At 47.2% G+C, this 26054-nt stretch overlaps 1 protein-coding gene across 2 annotated transcripts in view; it reads left to right on the forward strand.

Moving 5' to 3' along the window:
- The window catches only part of DPYSL2 (dihydropyrimidinase like 2), a 140054-nt gene that overhangs the window by 102528 nt on the left and 11472 nt on the right, over positions 1 to 26054 (forward strand). For both annotated transcript variants that reach the window (XM_054498542.2, XM_054498543.2), the window contains exons 4-10: positions 3671 to 3835; positions 6139 to 6200; positions 6735 to 6815; positions 7391 to 7459; positions 14128 to 14248; positions 22819 to 22975; positions 23330 to 23471. In XM_054498542.2, coding sequence (XP_054354517.1) covers positions 3671 to 3835; positions 6139 to 6200; positions 6735 to 6815; positions 7391 to 7459; positions 14128 to 14248; positions 22819 to 22975; positions 23330 to 23471 — 797 coding nt within the window. The remainder of the gene's footprint in view (positions 1 to 3670; positions 3836 to 6138; positions 6201 to 6734; positions 6816 to 7390; positions 7460 to 14127; positions 14249 to 22818; positions 22976 to 23329; positions 23472 to 26054) is intronic.

Consider the following 26054-nt stretch of genomic DNA (forward strand, 5'->3'; position numbering starts at 1 on the left):
ACTCCTGGCCTCAAGTGATCTTTTGCCACCAGATATTAAAAAGTATCAAAAAGCTGCTCTATTTAGTACTGATTGAGATGAATGGAGCAAAATAGCCCAGGAACAGAACCTGGTATTGTCTCTCTGCAAAGTATGCGTGAATTTAAAACATTATTAGATATGTTATCTAGTAATAATAATGATAAAGTATTTTTTAAAGTCATCATAAATCAATAGAAGGAAAGGATTATTCAGTAACTATGAGCATGTGGGTCTTAGTGTTACCAGTACTTATCCTTCTTCTTAGGAGGGATTTGTTTTTTTAATCTTAAAGGAAATAGATATGTTAAACATATCAGGCTTCCTTATTTACATTGGCTAGAGAGCCTAACTCTAAATTTAGCCAATGTATAAGACTAAATGTCAAGTATTTATCTATACAAACACACACATACGTACACACTTGCATCCACATATACATACACGTATTTTACATACATATATACACATAAATACACATATACATACATACACATACATACATGCCTCGTTCCTGATTTTATTTTACCATTATTTTTCTTCTGCTTTATCTTGCATTACTCTTTCTGGTTTGTCACATTTTCTTGTATTTTATGTATCTCTATAAACCACCTTAAAACTTTTTGGGGGAAGAAAGTGGAGTATAAATAAAGAAATATAATAAGGTATAATATATAGAAAAAAGGCAGTGAAAATACACCCAAATTTGAATAGGTTGATTTTGGGGTGGTGGTGGTAATGGGATTATTAACTTTCCCTAAAATTTTCTGTATTTTTGAAATTTTCTACTGAAAGCATCATATCATCAGAAAAAAATTATTATTTCTGCTCATTCCCTTTGCTGGCCAGTGAAAGGAATGCATTTCCATAAGTGAGGGTCTGGCACAGCAGTGTTGAGGGGAGGGGTCTTTGCCGCAGCAAAAGCTGGTCCGGTTCCCAGGAGAGTCCCTCCTTTGCTGCTTGACCTGATTGCAAGTGGAATGTGAGAGCCGGAAGGAAACATTCCATCACTTATTTAGAGCATTCATTTGGCTCTTCCCTGATCTAGGCGTTCAGTACCTGCTCAGAGGGAGTTCACATTCTAGTCAGGGGTCAGACAGTAAATGAGTGAAACGGATTCAGAAACGATGCCACCCTGGGATGGTGACATATAGCCCCAGTGAGAAGGATGAGGAGATGCCCAAGTCAAGAGCGAGGGGAATGGATTTCCAGAGAGAGAGGGCTGCTTGTGCACAGGCTTGGAGTTGCCCAGGGGTTGGGTAGGTCAAAGTGAAGAATGGCCGGGGTGGCCATTGTGGGTGAGCAGATCGGGGATAGAGAGTACCTTGGAGAGATCAACTAGGACCGGATCTGACTGGCCAAGAGAAAGAGTTTGAATTGGACTCTAAGGATGGTAGACAGCTACTGAAGGATTTAATAAGGGGAATGGCGGTGTGTGATGAAAGGTTTAAGATCCTTCTAGCTGCTTCTGAAGGGTGATTTGTAGGAGGACAAGAGATGACGCCGGGGGAGTGGGTAGGGAGATTCTGCCCAAACTGATTCCTACACAGTGATATTTTTATGCTTTTCTTTCTTTCTTTCCTTCTTTCTTTCTTTTTCTTTCTTTCTTTCTTTCTTTCTTTCTTTCTTTCTTTCTTTCTTTCTTTCTTTCTTTCTTTCTCTTTCTTTCTTTTCTTTGTTTCTTTCCTTCTTTCTGTTTTTTTTTGAGTGTTGATGAGGGGACATACAACTTAAGAAGAAAAATTGGAATTTTTTTGTCAAGTTTCCTACATCAGCATTTTACTGATGGAATAAGCTTGCATTTAAACTGGACATCGTTTTTGTTTTTATTAGATAACATTATCCGTATTACAGATACCAGATATGTGTGTACCCATTTAATTACATACACTAATACTTACAAAAAAGTAAATTTTGTCAAAAGAAAATTCAGCTTAGATGGCCATATTGTGTGTATGTGTGTGTATATATATATATATATATATATATATATATATATAAAATATGTATTTTTTTTTTTTTTTTTTTGAGAAAAGGTCTTGCTCTGTTGCCCTGGCTGGAGTGCAGCGGCACAATCTTGGCTCACTGCAACTTCTGCCTCCCAGGCTTAAGCAATTCTCCTGCCTCAGCCTCCCAAGTAGCTGGGACTACAGGCATGTGCCACCACGGCCAGCTAATTTTTGTATTTTTAGTAGAGACAGGGTTTCACCATGTTGGCCAGGCTGGTCTCAAACTCTTGATTCATGTGATCTGTCTGCCTTGGCCTCCCAAAGTGCAACGGCTATATTTCTGACATATACAAAGCCAAGCCCAGTTGATCAGAATTTAGCAGTATCTGCAAGATTTGATCCATTTCAGAAATCTGAGCTCTCTAGCATTACATGGACTGATGTTCTCTTAGCTCAGAACTGCTTACCTAAGTGTAGAAAATCTAATATTTAGGAAGAATGATTCATTGCTTTAAGTGTTCAGTCCTGGTTTTTATTTCTATTGTTGCACAAGTTTGATTTGACCTTGGACAAATCATTTCAGTTTGTATTTTAGTGCTTGTGTACAGAAGATGGGTAGTAATAGTCCTGGTAATCCTCCTGCCATCATGTTAACTGGGCGAGAGCTCTCCAAGACCTAGGAGAGATAATAGCAGGTGCAAAGTCCCTGTGGTGGGAGGCAGCAGGTAGATATTTTAGGAGCTGAAAAACGGTCCGTGTAGCTGGAGAGCAGGGTACAAGGGAGAGATGGTCCAGGGTCATGTTATAGAGGTAGGCCAGGGCCACACTGGTTGGGATTTTGCAAACCTTAGTGGGGACTTGAATCTTTATCTGAAGAGCAGGGGGAAGCCATTGGAAGATTTAAATCAGGTAATGACATAAGACTGATGGATGTGCTATCTCCTTTAATACTCATAACAAATGTATGTGCTAGGTAATATTACCCCATTTTAAAGCAGCACAGAAATTAGGGCAGTGGAGATTAAGGAGTTTACCCCAGGATACCATGCGGGTGAATGATGGAGCTAGGAAACCAACTCAGGTCAGCTTGCATCCAAAGTCCTCAGTCTTCCAGATCAGCCTACCTCCATAGTAATATAACAATGACTGCAGTTTTAAAACACTTTGAACTCTTAAGATGAAAGATTTCCCTTAAATTACAAAGTGGTATTATGCTGCAGAAATGTGAGTGGTAATGAGAGAGCAGGTAATGCCCGGGAACTTTTGAAAGGCCCGGTCCGTGTAGCTCTGCTCCAGCACCTTCAAGTTCCCTGCCGTCTGGCGGGGGGTCGTCTCATAAGCTGCTTTCAACACAAAGAAGGGTTTGGCTGCTCCCCGGCCATTTGACACTGCCATTGTCCATAAGGACTCGTTGTCCGTGAAATGCACCCAACGCTTGAGCTTTCAGGGGTTTTGGGAAATCAGATCTGGGCAGTGCTTGTGTGGTTTCGCTGGAGACATTATGCATGCCAAGTTTCTGCTTTCTGCTTTCTCCCTCTTGGATAATCAGCTGGGTTACATGGATTCTTAGAAGCTGGTTGTAGAGATCACCATCTCGATTTTGAACCCAAGAAGCCTTATTCAGGGTTCAAGTGGGAAAATACCTGCTGGCCCATGGCCCTTGAGGCTCTTGGTGATGACGACGTATGTCTGTTTCTTTCTAGTTGACCACGTTGTTCCTGAGCCTGGGACAAGCCTGCTTGCTGCCTTTGACCAGTGGAGGGAATGGGCTGACAGCAAGTCCTGCTGTGACTACTCTCTGCATGTGGACATCAGCGAGTGGCACAAGGGCATCCAGGAGGAGATGGAAGCGCTTGTGAAGGATCACGGTAGGTTGCACAGAGTCAATGCCCTCTGCAGATGTTTCCGCTTCAGTCCATCAACTGGCACAGCCGTGGGAAGAAAGTGATAATGCTTCCAGATCCCATTTGCACCTCATGCCCATGCCTGTCCCTGGGAAGGAGAGAGGGCTTTGAGCCGCAGCTCGTGCTGATTGGAGGTGGCCTTACCCAGTGCAGTAACATAAGCCTTCATTGATGATAAGAGAAGATGAGGCTTACTGCTGGGACCTGTTCTTAGGTGACAGTTGCTCACAGCTTATTGGTTTGTGAGCACCGTGCTCTCTAGCCAGGGTGGGGAGTTGAGGCTACCGAGAGAGAGATTTACCCTCAAAAGATAACAAATACATATCTCAGTGAGGATTTGGCAGTCTCAGGAGAGTGTTGGGCAGCCCCTTCCTACCAACCTGGATGGATCTAGGATAGATTTGAGGGCTATGAGACACTTCAAAACTGAGTGACAACCTGAGAGGGCTTTTCCTTTCCCTAGAATTATTTTGGAGAACAAATTTCTAGGGATTGGAAAGATTCACAGAGAGGCAGGAGGAATCTACCACCTCAAGGTGCCTCTGGGACTCTTGTCAACAAGAACCTCGGGGGTTTGCGGGGAAGAGCCAGGCCACATCGTCTTCCTGGGTCTCGTTGGGTTTGGCTAGAGACCAGATTAACTAAGACTGAGGTTCACTGGATCTTAGTGTTCAGGGAAACACCTATTGCTTTAGAGTTCTGGGACTTCCAGGCTCAGAAGCACCATGTGCTGTGAGTGACACGGCAAGAGGGAAATCTCTAGGTACTAGAATGATAGAAAATGCCCTGGAATGAAAAGCAAGAGTCTTGAGTTTATTTCTCTGATCTTCCACAGACTAACTGTGTGACCCTGGGTAAATTGCTGAAATTTTATGGGTCTCAGTTTTTTAAACATTTCTCATATATGAGGGTCTTGGACTAGATGTCCTCTAAGATTCTTTCCAGCACGAAGCTTCCACATAAAAGAAAAGAGGTAACCTTTGACTTTTCTCGCTTTTGAGCATGCAGAGACTCCAAGTGGTTTAACTGTGGATACTTAGACTGAATCTGCTCCAAACTAGGCAGGAGGGTTACCGTGGTAACTGTTGCCTGGCAACGGGAGAAGGGCCAGGATGTCCAGAGGCATTTAACTCAGGCAGCTCCCAGCACCCCCCAGGTGGCTTGAATTAAGCTCCAAGGCTGTGAGGTTGTCAGGACAATTGTTTAAAATTGTGATGAATGTTGGGAAGGGATGTTTGGTCTGGTGCCTAGGGAGGCAAGAACTCCAAGACGCCAAGATGAGAATTGTGACATCTGCTTGTTGAACTAATGGACCTTTTCTTACTTAAAAAATCATTTTCTTAAAAATCAGCGTGGAAGGCAGTCTGTCTGCCAAAGAAAAGACATTTATCACGGTTCTTCATAGGCAGAAACTTCTAATTCATTTTCTTGTTACAGTCGCAACAGACTTGTTTGGTAGAGGCAGCTTAAAAAAATTAACTGTGGTAAAATAAATATGACATTAAAGTTACCATCTTAACCATTTTTAAGTGTGCGTGCAGTTCATTGTTTTAAAATACACTCATAATGTTGTTGCAACCATCACCACCCTCCATCCACAGGACTCTTTATCTTGCAAAAACTGAAACACTACACTCACTCATTAAACACTAACTCTCCACTCTACTTCACCTCAGTCCCTGGCAGCCACTGTTGTACTTTCTGTCTGTGAAATTGACTTCTAGGGACCTCATACAAGTGGAATCATATAGTATTTGTCCTTTTGCAACTGGCTTATTTCACTTACCATGATGTCCTTAAGGTTTCTCCATGTTGTAGCATGTGTCAGAGTGTCTTTCCTTTTTAAAGGCTGAATAATATTCCATTGTATGGATAGACCACATTTGGTTTATTCGTTTATCAGTTAATGGAGGCTTGATTTTTGCTTCCACTTTTTGGCTATTGTGAATAGTTCTGCTATGAACATGGATGTGCAAACACTGGCAACTTTTAATTTTGATATACTTGTAAACGTATAGGAAGATTATAAGAATACTAAAAAGCATCCTTGTGCATCTTCATCCCACATTCACCGGTTATTTATATTGTACTCTGCTTCCTTTACCATTCTGTGTCTCCATTTCTCTCCTCTCTCTTTCTCTGTACTGAAACACACACACACACACACACACACGTACACACACAGACAGTATTATCACTTTCTTATCCCTTATTTGGTTATTTGGTTTATCTATTAAAAGTCCACCTCTCTATTTTGTCTGTACTAGGGGTAAACTCCTTCCTCGTGTACATGGCTTTCAAAGATCGCTTCCAGCTAACGGATTGCCAGGTAAGAAAGTCGGCTTTTCGGAAGAGACACCCTGACATTTGGTACCTTCAGGCTGTGGCTGTTTGGGAAAGCAGTCTCCAATGTATGCATGTTTCCTAGCTTCCTGGGAAGTGGCTGGTGGATGCAGTTACTGAGGTAATTGAGCCTCGAAAGAGAGTATGAACGCAGTGCCCTGGCCCCCAGCACTGCCACTCCACCGCCCTGGATCTGAGGCTCTGCCCTGCACGTGTGTCTGGGAGCGGCACTCAGAACCTCCTTAGCAAACCTGGTGCAGAGCCAGGTGCCACCCAAGAACTTCTCACTCCTGGTCCACGCCCTGCTAAGTTGTGCTGCCTCTGTTAATTTCTGAGGGGTCTTTCTCCATCAAATGTGGTCAGAAACATTGCCCTCATCATGTCAAAAAAACCAGGCTGATAGAATCGCCTAGGTGTCCTGTTTCTCATCCCAGAAATGCTGCTGGCGGGGAGATGATTGTCCTTGTGAACAGGAAGATGGAAGTCCCTGTCTCTGATCCCACCCTTGTCTCTCTCTCAGATTTATGAAGTACTGAGTGTGATCCGGGATATTGGCGCCATAGCCCAAGTCCATGCAGAAAATGGCGACATCATTGCAGAGGTACAGGGCTTTCTTTTTCGTCATTTCTTCATCACCTGGAGGGTGAGAGGCAGGCTCAAGAAAGGGAGGCAACATCTGTAGCTTAACACCAAGGTAGAAAAGCAGAGGGACCTGGTGTTCCCTTGCTGGAGCTCTGCTCAGTCTCACCCATGGCGTGAACGCCAGTGACACACGTGCCTCTCCGTGTGTGCCACAGAACATCTAAGTCAGTTACCATTGCAGAGAGAGGCCATTTCTCTCGGTGCTGTAACGCAGCTGCCTTGGGTGGGGTACGGGAACCCTCACGTCACATGCAGGCATTTTACACCGTGGCTGAGGGCCGCAAATGCACCAGCCGTCAGCATCCCAGGGAACAGCTGAATGGTTTTGGGAGGCTGTAATTGATCCATCCTGCTCAGGCGGGACTGGGAACAGGGCAGCGAACCCTTCTCTTCATGAGGTCTTGGGATGAGGGCAGAATGATTGGCAGTGGTAATTTTCCATCTTGCCCGGATAACTGTGTGACTGGGTCTCTGCCATCAGAGCTGTGCAAAGTCCACTCTCCCTCACAGCCTGGCTTTCTCTAAACATTGCAGGAGCAGCAGAGGATCCTGGATCTGGGCATCACGGGCCCCGAGGGACATGTGCTGAGCCGACCCGAGGAGGTGAATGTTCGCCAAGCGGAATGCTTGAATCAGTGTCCCCTGGGCACTGGGCAGAGCCGCAGGGAACCCGCTTCCTGCCCGTTGAGAAGGGGGCTTCTCTGATGCTGACTCTGGTCTTTCTGAGAAGCTGTGGGTCACGTGTGTGTCTATCTGTCTACACAGGCAAAGTGAAGTGTTAGATGACTCCTGAGGGTAAGGTGGTGTGGACTGTTTTGCCAGAAGATTCCTCTTTCTGTCTGTAATTCTTCAAGCCATTGCTTGTATAGACACAAACAGTTCTTCATTGGCATCCTGCAATCTAGATTTTAGTGGTTCACAACTTATGGTCTCCAATATCTTACCAAAATTCACCAAAACATAGTTGGAAGGATGGAAAAGCTCTTCTAAATGCCTAGAAGGCATGTGGGGAATTGTAAGTTTTTCCAAGGTAACCCTGCACAGGATATCACATGATATGCAGAGTTTGGTAGACAGAATCTTTTAAAATTGTGGAGGGAAGATTCAGAGCAGGGGCCTGTGCTGGCTCAAAGGTGGAGACTCACCGTCTTGGTGAGGTGTGTGAGTTTGAAGGGAGAGTGCATACGTCTTAGGTGATGGAGAACCTGTGTTCATCAGTTAGAATTTGTGGCTGTGAAATACTTTTCAGAAGTTGGCTCCTTAATGACAGGCTGGATGTCAGCCTCTAGGGGCCCTGACTAGGGCAGGTTTGAGTGAAGCGCGTGCAATGGGGGAATCTCCAGGGAATCTCCAGGGAACCACCAAGATTTCCCGTTTATGGGAGGAAGTGGCAGAAAAGGGACTGGTGCCGAGCAGGGGGTCAGATCTCCAAGGGCCTGAGTGGAGGCTGATAGTGAGGAGGCTCCAGAAGCCCGGGCGGGAGGAGCTTGGCAAGAGCTCCCTGCAGGGCTGTGGCCACTGAGTTGCTGAGTGGAGTGTCAGCACCGTGCTGCCACCCTGAGTTCGGGACATGGTCATGTTGGTACCAGTTTGGGAGGGGAGCCAGTCCCTGTGATAAGGAAGTGGATTCAGGAGGGCTTGGGAGCGAAGGCACCATCTGTGTACTGCCTCGCGTGCAGGAGGGGGTGGTTGGGATCCTTTCAGACTTGAGGGGAGGGAATGAGGCTGGAAGAGGAGAAAGGAGTCAAGACAGGCAGAAAGACGTGAGTGGGAGCCACTCGGAATGCTTTGCACACAGTCAGGGTCCACGCTTTGTTCTGTCCTTCTTGCTGCATGCATATGCTCACGTAAACACACATGTACGCACCGACATAGGCACACGCAGACAGGTAGACACACAACAGACATAGACACACATGCACACACATAGTAACACACACAGACACACAGACAACTAGACACAGACACAGACACCTACACACACACACATACACATAGACATACAGACACATAGACACACAGACACAGACACCTAGACACACACAGACACATAGACATACACAGACACATAGATACACACGCAGAGGCAGATACACAGAACTGCGGGCTCCAAGACACTTTCAGTACCATTTGAGGCCCTGAGGACGTTTTCCTCTCCCTAGATGACAGGATGGAAGCCGTGACATTTTCAGGACTGCATGTTCCTGCTTCAGGCCAGAGATGCAGGCCCTTTTGTAGCTATCAACCTTCTCATGCGTGCTAAAAGCTGAAAGGGTGGCCTGGCGCTGGCCCGAGGATGAGGGAGGCAGGCAGGCCCCTGTGTCAGCTGAAGGAAGCTCCATGCTGAGACCATGGCTGGTGGGCAGTGATTCCAGGGGACAGCTTGCAGGCGAGAGCAGGCTAAGATCAGCCGATGATAAACATGCCTGAGGCTGATTTTATGCACATTTGTGTGCACACATACATGTGCACAAGCACACACACACGTGCACACACTTCACATTCACACACATATACATACACACACATCCATAGGCACAGAGATGCACATGTACACACATAGACACATTTTAGCATATGCACATATGTGTTATACCCCCGTATTTTCACATACAACATACACATGTGCAAGCACAGACACACATAGGTATACACACACATTTTCGCACACACATGCACATATGTGCTTGCACACACCTGTGCAGGCACCATCCCACTTTTGCAGACACCACAAGGGTTCCTTTCTGTGGTTTCACTTCTCCCTCTGGGCCGGCTTCTGTGACTGCCCTCGCCAGATTCCCCAGGATCCAGATCCACCTGTTGGGTGGTTTAAACCATGCCAACATAAGCCATGGTCGCTCTCAGCCCTGACCTCCCTGGAATTGGTCCTTTGTTCAGCCCTGAAACAGTCTTGGGATTGGGCCTTGGAAATGCACAGAGTCCGGGAGAGGTGGAGGGCTGACACAGTTCTCACATGAGCCCTGTTCAAAGCTGCCTTCATTTAGCGCTCACGTGTGCTGGACACTGTGTTCCTGGCCCACATTTCAGTTTTGTAACTGTCCTGTGCAGGAGGTACAACAGCATCTCCTTCGCATAACTCCAGGGGATGCCATTCATGCAGGCTGCATGGTTGTATTCAGGGAGCACCATTTACATTCTACTGCCCATGCGTGGTGGTACCAGAGCTGTGCCGCGGTGGGCTCCTTGGTTATCTCTCTTTATGTGAGGACACTCCAGAAGCATGAAGTTAAGTGACTGCCCAGTTATCAAAGTAGAGAGCTAGAAAGTGTAGGGTCCTGCCTCTACCCCAACCCCTCCTGCAGTGTACACACACTCAGCTGAAAGCCACACCTCGGCCTGGGCTTTATTAGAGTTTCCTGCTGCTTTCCTCCTGTTTGGTGACTGGGAGCCAGTCCCTCTGCCTGCCATTTACCAGCTGTACAAGGAGGTGAGAAGATGTCCTCTGAGAAAAGCAAATGCCACTTCTGCAAATGCTACATGAGGCTCCTACTGAGACCCTCATTCTTGTCTAAGTTTTAGAGCCTTCCGAGGGGCTTGCATTCCTTCTTTCTCCTGCTTTCTGCAGAGAAGAACACAAACACAGAAAGAAAAGGCCCTGGCTTTACTGAAGAGGAAAAATCTCTCAGAGAGTTGTTATTCTGGTTGCTTATATTCATCCATTTTCATACTACTGTAAAGAAATATGTGAGACTGGGTAATTCATAAAGAAAAGAGATTTAATTGACTTACAGTTCTGCATGGCTGGGGAGGCCTCAGGAAACTTACAATCATGGTGGAAGGTGAAGGGGAAGCAGGTCCGTCTTACATGGCGACAAGAGAGTGAGTGAGCAGAGGGCACACTGCCACTTTTAAACCATCAGATCTCGTGAGAACTCACTCATTATCACGAGAACATCATGGGGGAAACTTTCTCCATGATCCAGTCACCTCCCACCAGGTCCCTCCCTCAACATGTGTGGATTACAATTTGAGATGAGATTTGGGTGGGGACGCAGAGCCAAACCATATCACTGCGATTTCGACCAGAGAAATTGAAACCATTTTTACATGATTAGGCCCAGCAGCCATTGCACTGAGAACTTCAGAATCCCCAGCAACTGATTACGGAGTCTTCTTGAGGGCTGGCAGATCCGGGGATGCACCAGTATGGGATGCAGTTTTTCAGCTGATTTAGAGGCCCCTCTTGTATGCCAGGCCCTGAGTCGTTTTAGCCATATGACAGCCCAGCGAGGAGAGGAGGGGGATGCAGGGGGTTTGAAAGGCTTGGATGGTGGCAGAGTGGGATTAGAACTTAAGCCCATAGGCACCTGCTGGCTGACATCTCCTCTCATGGTGAGTTTGTCAAGAGGGATCTGTTGTGTGTTAAACCCTGTGTGGGTGATAAAGAGAACAAGTATGGAACGATTTTGCATGAGTTTGAGCTTTCCAGTCTACTTGGGGAGGTGCTGCTGATGGAATGAAACACACCCCAGTAACTTCTCTGCAGTTTGGTGACCTGTCCATCACTAGCATGATGGGTCTCTTGGATCTGAACTTTCCAAAACATGTTCCTAACCCACTAGGCCTTTCTTCCCAACCCACCATGTGAGACCACCCAGTAGGATTTTCCCTCATTTTCCACCCAGAGGATTGGAAAGGACATTAGGGAGTTCAGACATCTGGAACTGAACCATCTGTGGCTGAGAGGAGTGGCGACTGAGCCTGCGTGCCGATCCGGGCAGTGCCTGGCATTGTGGGGATGCAAAACAGATAAGAAAGTGATCCTTTCTGAAGGGACTGTGGACAAGGCGAGGAGAAAGAGGTAGACAGAAAGTGAGTGTAGAGATAGAATTTGACAGTGGCTCTGAGTTGTAAGACTGATGTCTGGGAAGAGAGTGGGGACTTGGAGATGAGAATAACGAAGAACCCTTCACAGGGACGGACACTTTCCAGCAGGCCTTGCAGAATGACAGATGTCCTGACACTGCCGTGTGTCCCCGGACAGGTCATTTCCCTCTCTGAGTTGCCTCATCATTAAAATCAGAAGATAGGCATAGTGGCTCGTACCTGTCATCCCAGCACTTTGGGAGGCCGAGGTGGGAGGATCGCTTGAGCCCAGGAGTTCAAGACCAACCTGGGCAACATGGCGAAACCCCGTGCTGGGACAATAAACGGAGTAGTCACCTGTATCTCTGGGAGGTGCTGAGGGTTCTAGTGGAGTCCATCTCACACTTCACACCCATGCAAGACGTCCCTGCCCCCGCCTGGTGCTGCCGGGCCACAGGCTTCTCTGCTGTAAGTGGGGGAGAGGGCTTGTCCTTCAGCTGTCTTAGGAATGAAAAACATTTGGGTGTTTAATGAGCTTTTTCAAGAGCCCTTTGCTTGGATTGTGGATTTCTAGACATCCCTTTTCACATAGTTGATGCCTGAAAGGCCAAATGTGAGTGAAGTTGTCTCAGCTCTGCTAAATTAGATTACCAGTTAATGCAATTACAGAATTTAATCTTTTGGCCAAGCTCTGGTGGAGACAAGGTAGCCAATTTAGTTATAGGGGCTCAGTTATTTCTTGTGAAAAATAACAGTGTTCTGTGGAGCAGCCTAGATTGAAATACCATGAACATAAAATGAAGTCGTTTATATGCTTAGCAAACATTTTTGAGCATGTGCTGTGTATCAGGCAGGACATTGGGAGCTACCGGGGGCAGGGCATAGAAGATACTAAGCGGTGAGTAAGCCCCAGCCCCTCCCCTCCAAGAGTTCAAGCCAGAGCCCTTTTGCTGGGATTTGGAGAGGGAGCCAGTGATGTTCTGAGATCTGCCTTCCACAATTTTACCTGCTCCTTCCCTTGCCAATTGGTGATTCCTCTGTAGGATAGAACTTGATCCAGGGAGTCTTGCTTGATCAGATATTCCACAGTCATCACGTGGGATTTGAAATATCATTCATCTAAACATCCGATGTATTTATTTATTTATTTATTTATGAGACGAAGTCTCTCACTGTCGCCCAGGCTGGAGTGCAGTGGCGCCATCTCGGCTCACTGCAACCTCCGCCTCCTGGGTTCCAGCGATTCTCCTGCCTCAGCCTCCTGAGTAGCTGGAATTACAGGCACGTGCCACCACGTCTGGCTAATTTTTTTTTAATTTTTAGTAGAGACGGAGTTTCACCATGCTGGTCGGGCTGGTCTCGAACTCCTGACCTCAGGTGATCCACGCTCCTCAGCCTCCCAAAGTGCTGGGATTACAGGTGTGAGCCACCGCACTGACTGCAACATCTGATTTAAAGCGCCAGATTATTTACTTAAGCAGTTCTCCAATCTTGTGCTGAAGGTCGTACCAGGCTGTGGCTGGCCACGTTTGTGCTTCACACACAGGGGGCCATTGGTGTAGACAAACGGGGCCCACTCCGTTCCCGGAGCCCTGTGAGGCTGCATTGTTTCGTGGGTGATGCTGACTTCATTCATGAGCATTTAATGGGAGCCCAGCACGAACTCCACATCACTGAATATCTTGAGTCAAGACCCTGGGAGCAGAATGAATATATGGAATTGAGAGCAATCAGTGTCTGTGTGTGGCGGTTCTCAAACATTAGTAAGTGTGAAAATCACCCACATTGCTGGGTCCCACCCTCAGAGTTTCTAGCCTGTGAGTTTCTAGTCCAGGGCAGAGCCAGAAAATATGCATTTCTTACAGACTCTGGGCCAGTGCTGATGTCACAGGCTTGCTGCCTGCACCTGGAGAAGGGTCAGAAGGGAGTTTTCTTTTCTTTTTCTTTTGAGACTTAGTCTCACTTTGTTGCGCAGTTTGGAGTATGGTGGTGCAATCTCAGCTTACTGCCACCTCTGCCTGCTGGGTTCAAGTGATTCTCCTGCCTTATACTCCCAAGTAGCTGGGATTACAGGCACCTGCTGCCATGCTCAGCTTTTTTTTTTTGTTTTTTTTTTTGTATTTGTGGTAGATACGGGGTTTCACCATGTTGGCCAGGCTGGTCTTGAACTCCTGATCTCAGGTAATCCACCTGCCTCAGCCTCCCAAAGTGCTGGGATTACAGGCATGAACCACTGTGTCCAGCCACAGGAGGGAATTAGTTCAACCAAACCAATGTTGAGAGACACAAAGGCAAGTCATACTCCTCTGAATTGTCCTCTGGGGTAGGACCTTGGAGACCAGCAGCCTCACCTTCATCTTAGCCTCTCTCTGGGGTGGAGGATAAAGGTAGCAGCTCGTGGGGTGGGCTGAGCCACATTCTCATGTTCTGCTGCCGTTTTGCAGGTCGAGGCCGAAGCCGTGAATCGTGCCATCACCATCGCCAACCAGACCAACTGCCCCCTGTATATCACCAAGGTGATGAGCAAAAGCTCTGCTGAAGTCATCGCCCAGGCACGGAAGAAGGGTGAGTGTTGTGGCTGGACTGGCTGTTGTCAGGCGGGCGGGTTTGGAGAGGAGGGGGGCTCCTCACTGGGGAGGGCTCCTTTTCCAGACCCTCATGCCAAGTGGGCCACTTGCACCATGTTCTGGCATTAACCTAATTACAGCCAGGCAAGGCAGGAGCTCCAGTTTCCTCCTCTGCTCCACTGCTGCGGCCTTGTTAGTATCTATTTAAAGCCGTGTGCACGCCAAGGGAGGGTGGGCAGGCACATGTCCCCCAGCCCCAGTGCAAGAGCTGGACTTACTTTGATGTGGTTGAAATAAACTAGGCACATACACAGATTACGTCAGTTTCCATCCGCCCCAGAATCCTTGGTCGCATCATGCACCTCCCCTCCAAAGCTGGGAGTGATTTCTGCTGGGGTATGTAAGGCAGCTTTGTGGGGTGTGGGGATGCATTTTGCCCCAGACACTATCACATCCAGATGTTTTGGTGCTTGATAAACTCTCTTGATGCATTCTGAACTGAGGCTGGGTCTCTGATATTACTAGGGTGTCCACTGAGAAGGGTCCTGGAAACTAATTGATGAAGTGCAGCTTCCAGTGCTTCCTCTAGAGGACGCCCCATGAGGCATCTCATTCATTATGAATGCAGCTGAGCCCTGTTGTCACCTGCTGCTGACTACATGACTTTCGATAATCACACTGCATCTTTTATGCTTGGGAATTCTCTCCTCGTACAGAAAGCCTGAGGGCATGTCATTCGTTTTGATGGTGGATCTTAGGCTGATCTGAAATGAACATTATGAAAGGGTCCCCTTCTTTCTTCCTTCCTTTCTCCCTTTTATGTCCCCTCCTCCCCTTTGCCTGTTGGGATCTCTCCATCTCTGTGTCTCCACTTCTCTTCCCTTTTTTCCTGATTTCTGTTTCATTTTATCTTTCATTTGACTCTTTCTCAGTCCCACTGTCATTCTCTCTCTGTGTCTTTCTTTCCCTGTTAGGAAGGGAGCCATTTGACCCTATGGCTTGGTTTCTATTCTCTGCATCATGTGGTCCACATGGATCAAGGTGGGCTGTGGGGTTTTTTTCACTGGCGGGTGACTTGCTGCAAGCCCTGGAACAAATTGCTCAATGACGACTGAGTCATCTTGTCCCAGAGATGATGACTTCCAGACGGACCCAGAGGCTCCTGGCCCTTGTTCTTTGGAGTGCTCCTGGGGCCTCTGTCCTTACTCTACGCATCAAATGGTTGCCGCCTTTCTGTCTTCTCCTGGCACCTTGAAGGAATTGCCTTTTAGAAATAAGAAAGCATTCACCTAAAGTAATGTAACCTACTCAGAATGAGCTTTGAGTTGTTTTCTAGGAGATATCCTGGATGACGATGGAATCGGTGGCCCTGGGTCACCCAGACCCACATTTGCAAGAATGCCTTCCCACGCATTTGTGGGAATCGGCCTCTGTACGGAAGGCCAGCCACAGCACCGCTGCCCCCATGTAGTGTGGGGATGTTTGGCATAGTGTCTGAAAGGGGGAAAGAATGAGACGGCTTATTTTCTGTATTTTACTACTGCACTATACCTAGATGATGATGATACATGAGTTAGGCTAACATTTCAATGTAATTTTGGATAGAGACCTTGTCTAAAGTTTACTCCATATTCAAACACATACCTGTCCAAATGAGAAGACGGAGGGGTCCTACATGTCCCAGACTTTAGTTGGGGGAGGTGGAGTCGTGGGCCAGCCCTGCCGCAGGCCTCTTCCTCTCTGTCCCTCAGGGTTCTTCTCACGTGGAGTTCAGGAACTGGAGTGTGTTGTTGCAGTGCCCAGTTTGGACCTAGCACCCCAACTCAGTGCCCGGTAACCCTTGTTGTTGTTGTTTTTTTAATTTTCTTATTTTATTTTTGAGATGGAGTCTCACTCTGTCGCCCAGGCTGGAGTGCAGTGGTACCATCTCAGCTCACTGTAGTCTCCACCTCCTGGACTCAAGCAATTCTCCCGCCTCAGCCTCCTTAGTTACTGGGATTACAGGCGCCCCCCCGCCGCCACACCCATCTAATTTTTATATTTTTAGTAGAGATGGGGTTTCACCATGTTGACCAGGCTGGTCTGGAGCTCCTGACCTCAGGTGATCTGCCCGCCTCGGTCTCCCAAAATACTGGGATTACAGGCGTGAGCCACTGCACCTGGCCACCCCTATTGTCTTTATAACCTTGACACGCTGTGTGTCTTATGGGGTGAGCAGTGGGAGGGGACTTTAGTCTGTTCCCTTCCAGAGCCTTCTGAGTGTGAGTCCAAATGTGCCCACACCATGGTTCCCAGGATGGCATTTGCATTCAAACTGTTACCCATTAATCCCTGAAAGCCTGAGCTTTAGACAAACCTGAGCTGCCAGAAAGGAATTTCCAGTGCATTCAGCTGCTAATGAGCAGGAATGAGAAGTCCTAGCTAACTTCCTAGGCTCTTAGGCTCTTTCCCATCTTGCTAGAACTTCCTAGCAACTTTGGGAGGCAGCCCTGGCAGGAATTTTTATATTTTGTTTTACTTTGCAGCTGAGTAAACTGAAGCTCAGAGCTCATGAATAGTGGAATTGGGGCTTGACTGTCAGGCATCTAACTTCAGGCCACAAATATCCATGTTAATGTTTGACTGACTTACCTTTGTGCTTTGAGATTATTTTAATATGGTGATGCTTGTGACCTATGTCTGTTGGGGCTTAATTCCTTAAGAATCCTGATTGAAACAGTGGCCTGACACCCAGCAGAGATATGGGTAATGTACACACAAGGATTCCCAAATGACCAAGAAGGAAAGCTCTGTAAGGGAGTATTAATTGTTTGCTCTCCAGGATCAGTATTCATTCTTGGATCAAACCCCAGCTCCACTGTACACCAGCCATGTGATGCTGGGTGCTTCCTCATCATCTCCACATGTCCTTTTGCCATCTGCAAGGGGAGGATGGTAACCATGACTTATCTCACAGGGTGATGATGATGTGTACATGAGATATTGCAGGTAAAGATGGAGACGAGAAGCGTGACCAGTTATTGTGACTACACGATGAAGGGGCTGGTCTAACCTTGAGCTTGCGAGGAAAGCAAAGTAAACATGCCTGCTGACCCTGGACAAAGGTTTTCTGCTCAGAATTGTTTGTCCACTTCAGGTGGGTTCTTCTGGCCCCCTGAGGCAAGTGTGTGCACTGCCACAGCCCCCTTTCTGATGCTGCATTTCTTCCTCTGTGAATGGAGAGATTCTGAATTCATTCAATGCACTTTCATGATGTGATACTTCAGGCGTGTGTACCAGGAACAAGAAATGGTCCCAACCACAGTTAGCTCCTCCACTTGCAGGGGAAGGACGCTGAGTGGAAAGTCACGTTGGGAGGTGGTCGGGGCTACAAAAGGGGTACAAGTTAGGAGGGGTTGAGCCCAGAAGGAAGTCTCAGAGAGGTCAGGCTGCGTAAGCAGACTCGAAATTTTTCTATAAATGTGAGCTTTGAAAAATGATAATCCTGCCCTGGGAGGAGTAGTAATGTCTCCTTCTCTTAGTGATCCACATGAACCTCCCCAGCCAGAGACCTGCTGGTCCGGAATCTAAGACAAGAGAAGTTCAGGGAAGTGAGGATATGAGGTGAAACGAATGAGAACTGTTTTCACGTGCTTGCTTGAGCCAGCATGACTGCGTCCTGCCTTCCCTGAGGGACACACTGAGAGACACGCTGCTTCCATCAGCCGCTCTGTGGCTGTCCAGCAGGGTGGCGTGTTCAGCCGGGGAGTGGTGTGTCATCAACCCAATTTGGCAGCTGAGGCAATGAACACAGAGCCAGGACCAGATGACCTGGGGGCATTTTTACTCTTGAAAATAACTTAGACATTGATCAACTTAATAGGCTCATTTCACTGAAGAAGTAGAAATGCAGAAATTGAAAATCTTGCCCTAGATCATGTAGCCTGTGGGAATTAGAAACCATGATTCCAGGCTCCTGGCCACCTCTCTTTCCATGGAGGGCCCCTTATGGGGATTTCTCCTCTAGAATGAGCTCCCTCTGACCACATTTTGTCCATGTGTGAAATCCAGCATGACTGCTGATGCCTTCCATGTGTAAGTGGTGGCCCGTGGGTAGTGCCTGATGACCTCATCTGGTGGACATTCTTTTCCATCCTCCTTCTCACCCCTCTCCCATAACCCGGGTGCAGAAACATTCAGGACATTAAACCGTGGGAACCTCAATTTGAGATAAGACCTCTTATGTCCTGTGGGTCGGTAGGAGTGACTCAAACATTATGAGAAGCACATGGTCGTGGGGCCTGTGAGGACCACCTCAGCTTGGGGATGAGTCCTTAGTTAAGCTTATGCTTGATGTTGCAATCTTGAACAGAAAAGGGGGGTGAGAGAGGAGAGAGGACAGTAGAGAAAGGGGGAAGATTTATTTTAAAGAATTATATTTAAGGAATCAACTCACATGATTGTGGGGATGGCAAGTCTGAAATCTGCAGATCAGGCCACGAACTGGAGAACCAGGGAAGAGCTGATGTTGGCATTGGAGTCCAAAGGCAGAATTCCTTCCCAATCTATGCCCTCACTTTAACAGCAGATGCTCTGCAAGGTTGGGAATTCAATTTGCATTGTAATTCAGCCACTGGCAGGATGAGATCCTACTTCTGGTTTTCAGCCATCTCAGCTCTGCATCTATGAGACATAAGGGCAGACATAGAAACTTTTCATTCATTCATGCGGTGCTTGAGCTGGGAATTTGAATCCCTGAATCCATTCTTTTTTTTTCCCCCCACTTTGTCTAGTACAGTTAGGAGCAACCAACCACTCTCGTTATACTTGTTAATTTTACAAAAATGTTTAAGGTATCAGCTACACACCCACCTAGAACCTTGCCTCTTAGAAGCCTTTGGGAGTATTTAATAATATTTTCTGTATCTTTATTGTCCCATCATACCCTGTACTCTCCTCTTTTTACTACTGGACGTAGAATCATTAGTGCCTTTAAACCCAATCAGATTTGAGAACGAGTTTCAGAAACCTCAGAACCCATTCAGAAAACTCATTTTTAAGATGATGTTCTTCTAGAACCACTCTTGCTACGAAAACCTGACAGCACAGGCCCCAGGCTGTTTGTTAGGGACTGGCATGAATTCTTGGAAAGGCAATGGAGAATGGTGAGAGCGTGTGTAACTGTCTGTCTGTCTGTCCATCCCAGTTGGTTTTCACTGTGCTTTGGTGGCTCATATGGAGCTATAGATACTGGTTTCCCACAGTTCCCACTTTGGATTTGTTCTCCTGCTTTTCGTCCGTGGGAAATGACTGCCAGAGCTGGGAGCTGTCAAGCATTGTTAAACCCCAGCCTTCCATTTATTCTTCATGAATGCACACGGGCCCCAGACTGGTTGCAAATAAGCACTAGCTCCCATCCCCTGCAGTTCTTGGCCTTATAGAGAGCCTGCCAGAGGGTGGCTTGGTCACATCCTTCAGTTTAGACTTTCCCTGGAGAAGAAAATCACGAAGGTCTAACGGGCACCAAGATAGCATCTTTAGAGAAGTGCAGAAGGGCCAATTAAGCCCGTTTCGTGGTTTATTATTATTAGTGGTAATTATTTCTGGCATGCCGTTCAAGGGCGTCTGTGGCCTGGCTGAGCTCCGGAAGTGCATCCACAGCTCCCTCCTATGAATGTTTATAGACCCAGGAGGGGAGCCCTGGGTTGGGAGCTCCAGACCACCGGGGATGGGAGGCAGAGACTCCATGTATAGATCATACTCTTGTGGAGGTAGAGGCCTGGTACATGATGGCTAAACTCCTGTCCCCAATTCTGGGCTAAGAAAGAAAGAAAATCCAAAAGACAGCAAGGACCTCTGAATCCCTGAGGGAAGTTGAACAGAGCAAAGTGGAAATGAACCACAGGATGGCTCCGTCCCTCCCCCGGCATCCACTGCCCCTGCCCCTGAATGTCCCTATCTTTGCTTAGCTGTGGCCCAGAAGTCCACTCAGCCTTTGTCTAAGGAGGCAGGTTCTGCTCAGCAGTGGCGTTGAGAGCTCAGACCCCGTTTTGGGTTTTCTAGAGGCTGAAGGCCAAGTTCATTCTCTTGGAGTGAGGTACATATTCCTGTGCAGAGAGAGAAGGGGAATCCAGCTCCTCATAGAGCAGCTCCCCACCCCAAGCTGAGTCGTGTTTCGCAGGGAGAGATAAGCCTGTGGTCAGCAGCATTCATCCCCATGGTATTCAGGCCACTTTCCAAGAACCAGCCCCTCCTTGTACTTAAGTTTCCAGAGGCAGGGCCGAGGAGCAGGCACAGGGAGAGGATGAGCGTCGGCAAGTTACAGGAAACTCAGGAAAATGTTTATGCGTGTCCAGGGATTTTCAGAGACTATCCAGCCATTCTTTATCTCCAAGTGCCTCTGCTCTCATGAACTTCTTCATGTGGACAAAAGCAGGAAGCCTTTAGGGCCGCGCATCCCTTGTTTTCCTGTGACTTACACAGCCCTCACCTTTGTGCTTAGATGGACTGTGGCCAGCAGGACCTCCAGGCCTGGCTGGGTCAGGAGAGTTTTGCTTAACCAGAGCTGTTTGATGCTTGAACCAAAAGTGAGGAGCCAGAGAGATCCTTTGAGAACTGATGACTGCTGCTGGGTCCTGCCCAGCCATTTGCATTTTTATAGAGGTCTTTGGCAGCGGCCAAGGCCTTCTCATTATGTGGTGTTTTTCCACTTTGGGATGAACCGGAGTGGTTTGTGCAGTCACCTTGATAGCTCTTTGCACTAGCTTCTGCATGGGAGGCTTTGAGCAGGCTGGGAGCCAAGGGGACCCTCCTAGGCCTTCCGAGCACCCAGCACTGGCCCTTTTCTTCCTCGAGGCTTCCTTCTGGAGGAGGTTTCCCTGGGTTTGGAGTCCTCCCTCCTGCTGGGGGTGGGGGCGTGGTTGCTGGTGGCCTGGAGTGAGCTGCCTGCTGTGGTCTCCAGCACTCCCCGGCTGAACAGCGAGTCCTTTGTGAAATTCCTGAGGCAGGAGGGGGCAGCTGTGCAGAGCCAGCTCTCAGAGTGGCCGACAGGGAGGGTGTTGTGGTGTATCATCAAGTGATAAGGCCTTCGGAAAGGCTGTGGAGAGGAAGGAAAACACATTCCTGACTGCGGTGTGTTTGCCCTTGAGGGCCCTGTGTTTGGAGAAGTAGAGAAGCTTGGCTGCATTGTTGTGGGATGGGAGTTAGCCCTATGCTGGGGGGAGCCAGTGAGAGATGAATTCAGCTGATCTGGGATCAAATTCCAGCTTGGATGCCTTTAATTGATAACATACTAGACCATTTAATCAATTTAACACACGTTTATGGAGTGCCTACTGTGTGCAGGCAGGTAAATGATCTTCAAGATGTCTCTATCAGGTGGAAAGTCAAAAATTCAGAACTGGGCAATGACTGGAGGGGAGGATGGGATTCTCAGATGGAGGGTGTGATACCCGAGTTGTGTTTTGGACGATGTTAAAGGAGGAGATCAGCTTCCAGTAGTGAAGAGCATCTGAGGCTTTGCTGAGGATGATTTTCTTTTAAGTCCTTGAATGCAGAAGGGCTTCTTTGGAAGATTTTATGCAAGAGTATGGCATGGAAAGATTATATTTTAGTAGATCACTCTGGAAGTGTCATGCAGAATGAATGGAGAGGTAGGGAGTGGGGTTGAGAGAGCAAACGTAAATCTAAGGTCCAATTGGGAGGCTCTGTTGGAATGAGCTGGCGAGAGATGATGAGGACCTGACTTAAGGAACGATTGTATTGAAGGCACTAAGGTATTGACATTCAGTGAATGTACGTGAGTCTCAACTTTCTGGTTTACATCTAAATGGACAGAGAAGAGGACATGATCTGAGCATCAGGGAGTTGATGTTTGTCTTGGACATTGCATTAATTAATATAGTTAGGCTAGGCTTCCAGAAACTCTGAAATCCCAGTGGCATAATGTCCAGTTTGTTTCTCCCTCACAGATTCGGCTGTGAAGCTGGCGGCTGTAACGGACAGCTTCTTCCAGGCAGTGACTCAGGGATCCAGGCTGTCTCTTGAGCAGATCTGGGGGGTTATGTATTTGCCCTGAAATACTTCAGCCTGGTGATGTCATGTGTGATTTCCTCCCACAGACCTTTAATCAGAGCTAGACACTGTGAAGGGCTAGGAATTGTGAAGAGATTGTGTGAATGAACAGGAAGGTTAAATTTGAGGTGCCATAGGCCATGCGTAAAGAACAGTCCAGATGGCACCTGGGACTGGATGCTTGGACACCATCTGAGCAGATTAATAGAATTGAAAATCAGCAATGTAGGAGACAGAAGCCTTCAGGATGTCTGGGATCCTGTAGGGAGGGTGTGTTGTTTGAAGAGCAGGGGCCAAAGGTGGAATCTTAGGGAGCTCATGTTCATGGGTGACAGGCTGGTGGAGGTACTGGATTTCTCCAAGTCTCAGTTTCCTCATCTGGAGATGAGCCTGATATTTCCCATAAAGGGATAGTGAGAGCACTGGGTGCTGCTGGGCAGGCAGTGGCTCCTCACAGAGGTGGTTCCCTTCCCCCTACATTGTGTTGGACTGAACCTTCTGTGTTCTGTTTGTCAGGAACTGTGGTGTATGGCGAGCCCATCACTGCCAGCTTGGGAACAGACGGCTCTCATTACTGGAGCAAGAACTGGGCCAAGGCTGCCGCCTTTGTCACCTCCCCACCCTTGAGCCCTGATCCAACCACTCCAGACTTTCTCAACTCCTTGCTGTCCTGGTGAGTCCTGGCGACTTGTTCACACTTCATATCATGTCTTTCTTCAGACCAGACCAACCCATTAGGTGAAAACAACATGGTGGCCAAGAGCAGCCATAAAACCGGGAGACCCTTGTTCACCAAACTAGGTTGGCTACATGAGTACAGGGAATTGTCATTCTAGCACCATTTTGGGAGGGGATTCTGGATAAAAACCTGGGCCATGTTGAAAGTCAAGCCAAGAAGGGAGAGGAGGCGTCAAAAGGACTCCACTTGGGTTGGTGTGATGCCATTCATGAGACAGCCTACCAAATAGGTATAGGCGCTCAACATCTTGACGACGCTGCAGCACCACGTTACGCGTTTTCTTTGCAGTGGAGACCTCCAGGTCACGGGCAGTGCCCATTGCACGTTTAACACTGCCCAGAAGGCTGTAGGAAAGGACAACTTCACCCTGATTCCGGAGGGCACCAATGGCACTGAGGAGCGGATGTCCGTCATCTGGGACAAGGCTGTGGTAAGGAGCAATGGCCTCACTCCTCGGTGGCTCTCAGCCTTCCTTGTCCTCCTCATCTGGGGGCCACGGGGCTCATGGAGACCTTGAAATGACAGACAGTGGAGGACATCCTAGAAGCCAGTACTTATATGACAATATTTCTGAGGGTTGGAAATCTAAGACCTCTTCTAATAGGTAATTTCTTCCTAAATATTACATATATATTTCTTTTTAAAACAATTTAAAAAATTTTTTCAGACAAGGTCTTGCACTGTTACCCAGGCTGGAGTGCAGTGGTACAGTCATAGCTCACTGCAGCCTCAAACTCCTGGGCTCAGGTGATCCTCCCACCTCAGTCTCCTGAGTAGCTAGGACCAGAGGCACACACCATCATGCCTGGCTAATTTTTTTAATTTTTTGTGGAGATGAGGGTCTCACTATGTTGCCCAGGCTGGTCTCGAGTTCCCGGGTTTAAGCAATGTCTCGGCCTCCCAAAGTGCTGGGATTATAGGTGTGAGCCACCACGCCTGGCCTACCTGTATATTTCTTATCATTATCATCAACGGAGCAGTAAAGACGGAAAACCTACACAGCTTTAGATGTGACTCTGGGTCAGTCAGGAACAAACATCCTTAGCAACCAGGTGACTTACTCAGTTAATCCTCTTCTACTCTTGGAAATGGGCTCAATTTCCTTGAAAGTGTCTTTTAGGGCCCTCTGGACTTAGCATATCTTCTACTGCCAGCTTCCGGTAGGCCTGCTACGAACATACACTGACCTTTAGAGGATCTTTGGGCTTTTTCATTTTAATGTTTTGAAATATATTAACAGAATAGGTTTTCTGTTTTTTAGTGAATTGTTTAGATTATATGAAGAATATATCCTTATTTCAAGAAGAATAAGGAAGTAAATAAAAGTCACCGTGTTTCAGATATAACCACAATTAACATTTTGGCAAATGTCTTTCCATTTTTTGCTATGACACAAGCGCACATGTGTATATGTGATATGCGTGAGTGTGTAAATAATATTGGCATCATACAGCTGGGCCCACTCCCAGGCTCTTTGGGAGGCCGAGGTGGGCGGATTATTTGAGCCCAGGAGTTCAAGACCAGTCTGGGCAACATGGCAAAACCCTGTCTCTATTAAAAATACAAAAATTAGGGAGGCATGGTGGCGGGTGCCTGTAGTCCCAGCTTCTCGTTGTTGGGGAGGCAGGAGGATCACCTGAGCCTTGGGAGGTTGAGGCTGCAGTGAGCCGCAGTCGGGCCACTGTACTCCAGTGGGCGACACAGTGAGACCCTGTCTCAAAAAATAACAATAATAATAACAATAATATTGGCATCATACATACTATTTTGTAGTCTTTTTTTTAAAATTAATATATCATGGAAATATCTCCACCTGCTTAAATATACTTGAAAAAGTTGATTTATAATAACAGACTCTTCCATGTGAATGCTAAACTGGGACTCATTTATTTATTTATTTTTTTGAGATGGAGTCTCACTCTGGAGTGCAGTGGTGCGATCTCAGCTCACTGCAACCTCCGCCTCCCGGGTTCAAGCGATTCTCCTGCCTCAACCCCCTGAGTAGCTGAGATTACAGGCGTTTGCCACCGCACCCAGCTGATTTTTGTATTTTTAGTAGGGACGGGGTTTCACCATGTTGGCCAGGCTGATCTCAAACTCCTGACTTCAGGTGATCCACCTGCCTTGACCCCCTAAAGTGCTGGGATTACAGGCGTGAGCCACTGTGCCCGGCCGGGACTCATTTATAATTCTTTTTTTTGGCTGGGGGAGACAGTTTCACTCTTTCCTCCCAGGCTGGAGTGCAGTGGCGCAATCTTGGCTCACTGCAACATCCGCCTCCCGGGTTCACGCAATTCTCTTGCTTCAGCCCCCTGAGTAGCTGGGATTACAGGTGCCTGCCACCATGCCCGGCTAATTTTGGTATTTTTAGTAGAGATGGGGTTTTGCCATGTTGGCCAAGCTGGTCTCAAACTCCTGACCTCAGGTGATCCACCCACCTTGGCCTCCCAAAGCACTGGGATTACAGGTGTGAGCCACCACGCCCAGCCACATTTATGTCTTTGGTTGAGCATTTATGTTGTTTCTGGTTTTTTTTTTTTTAACTGGAATGACATTTTTATAGACATGTTCTTGATTATGTTTGTAGGAGAAATTTCTACAAGTGGCATTGCTGGGTCAAAGGATACATAAATTTTTAACGTTTTTGATACATATTGTCAAAGTTCCTTCCAGAAAGTTTGTACTGCTTTATACACCACCACCAATATATGTCATTCCCCAGTGTCTTCTGCCACCTGGGTGTTATCACAAAAATCCATTGTTTGCTGATTTGATAGGTGAATTTTGTGTCTCATTGTTTTACATTTAATTTATTCAATTACTGATTAGAGTGAAAATTTTTTCCTATGCTTCGTGGCCATTTGTACTTTTTTCTCCCTCTTAATGCCAGCTTATTTCCTTTGCCCAGTTTTTTACTGGATTTAGAGTGGGTTTGGGAGGGAAAGCACTTGAGGAAATGTGATTGACACCTAAAACCAGATGTGGGGCGGAGACTTCTAGGTTGGCTAGACTA

Source organism: Pongo pygmaeus, chromosome 7 (genome assembly GCF_028885625.2).
Source record: "Pongo pygmaeus isolate AG05252 chromosome 7, NHGRI_mPonPyg2-v2.0_pri, whole genome shotgun sequence".
Taxonomy (NCBI): Eukaryota; Metazoa; Chordata; class Mammalia; order Primates; family Hominidae; genus Pongo; species Pongo pygmaeus.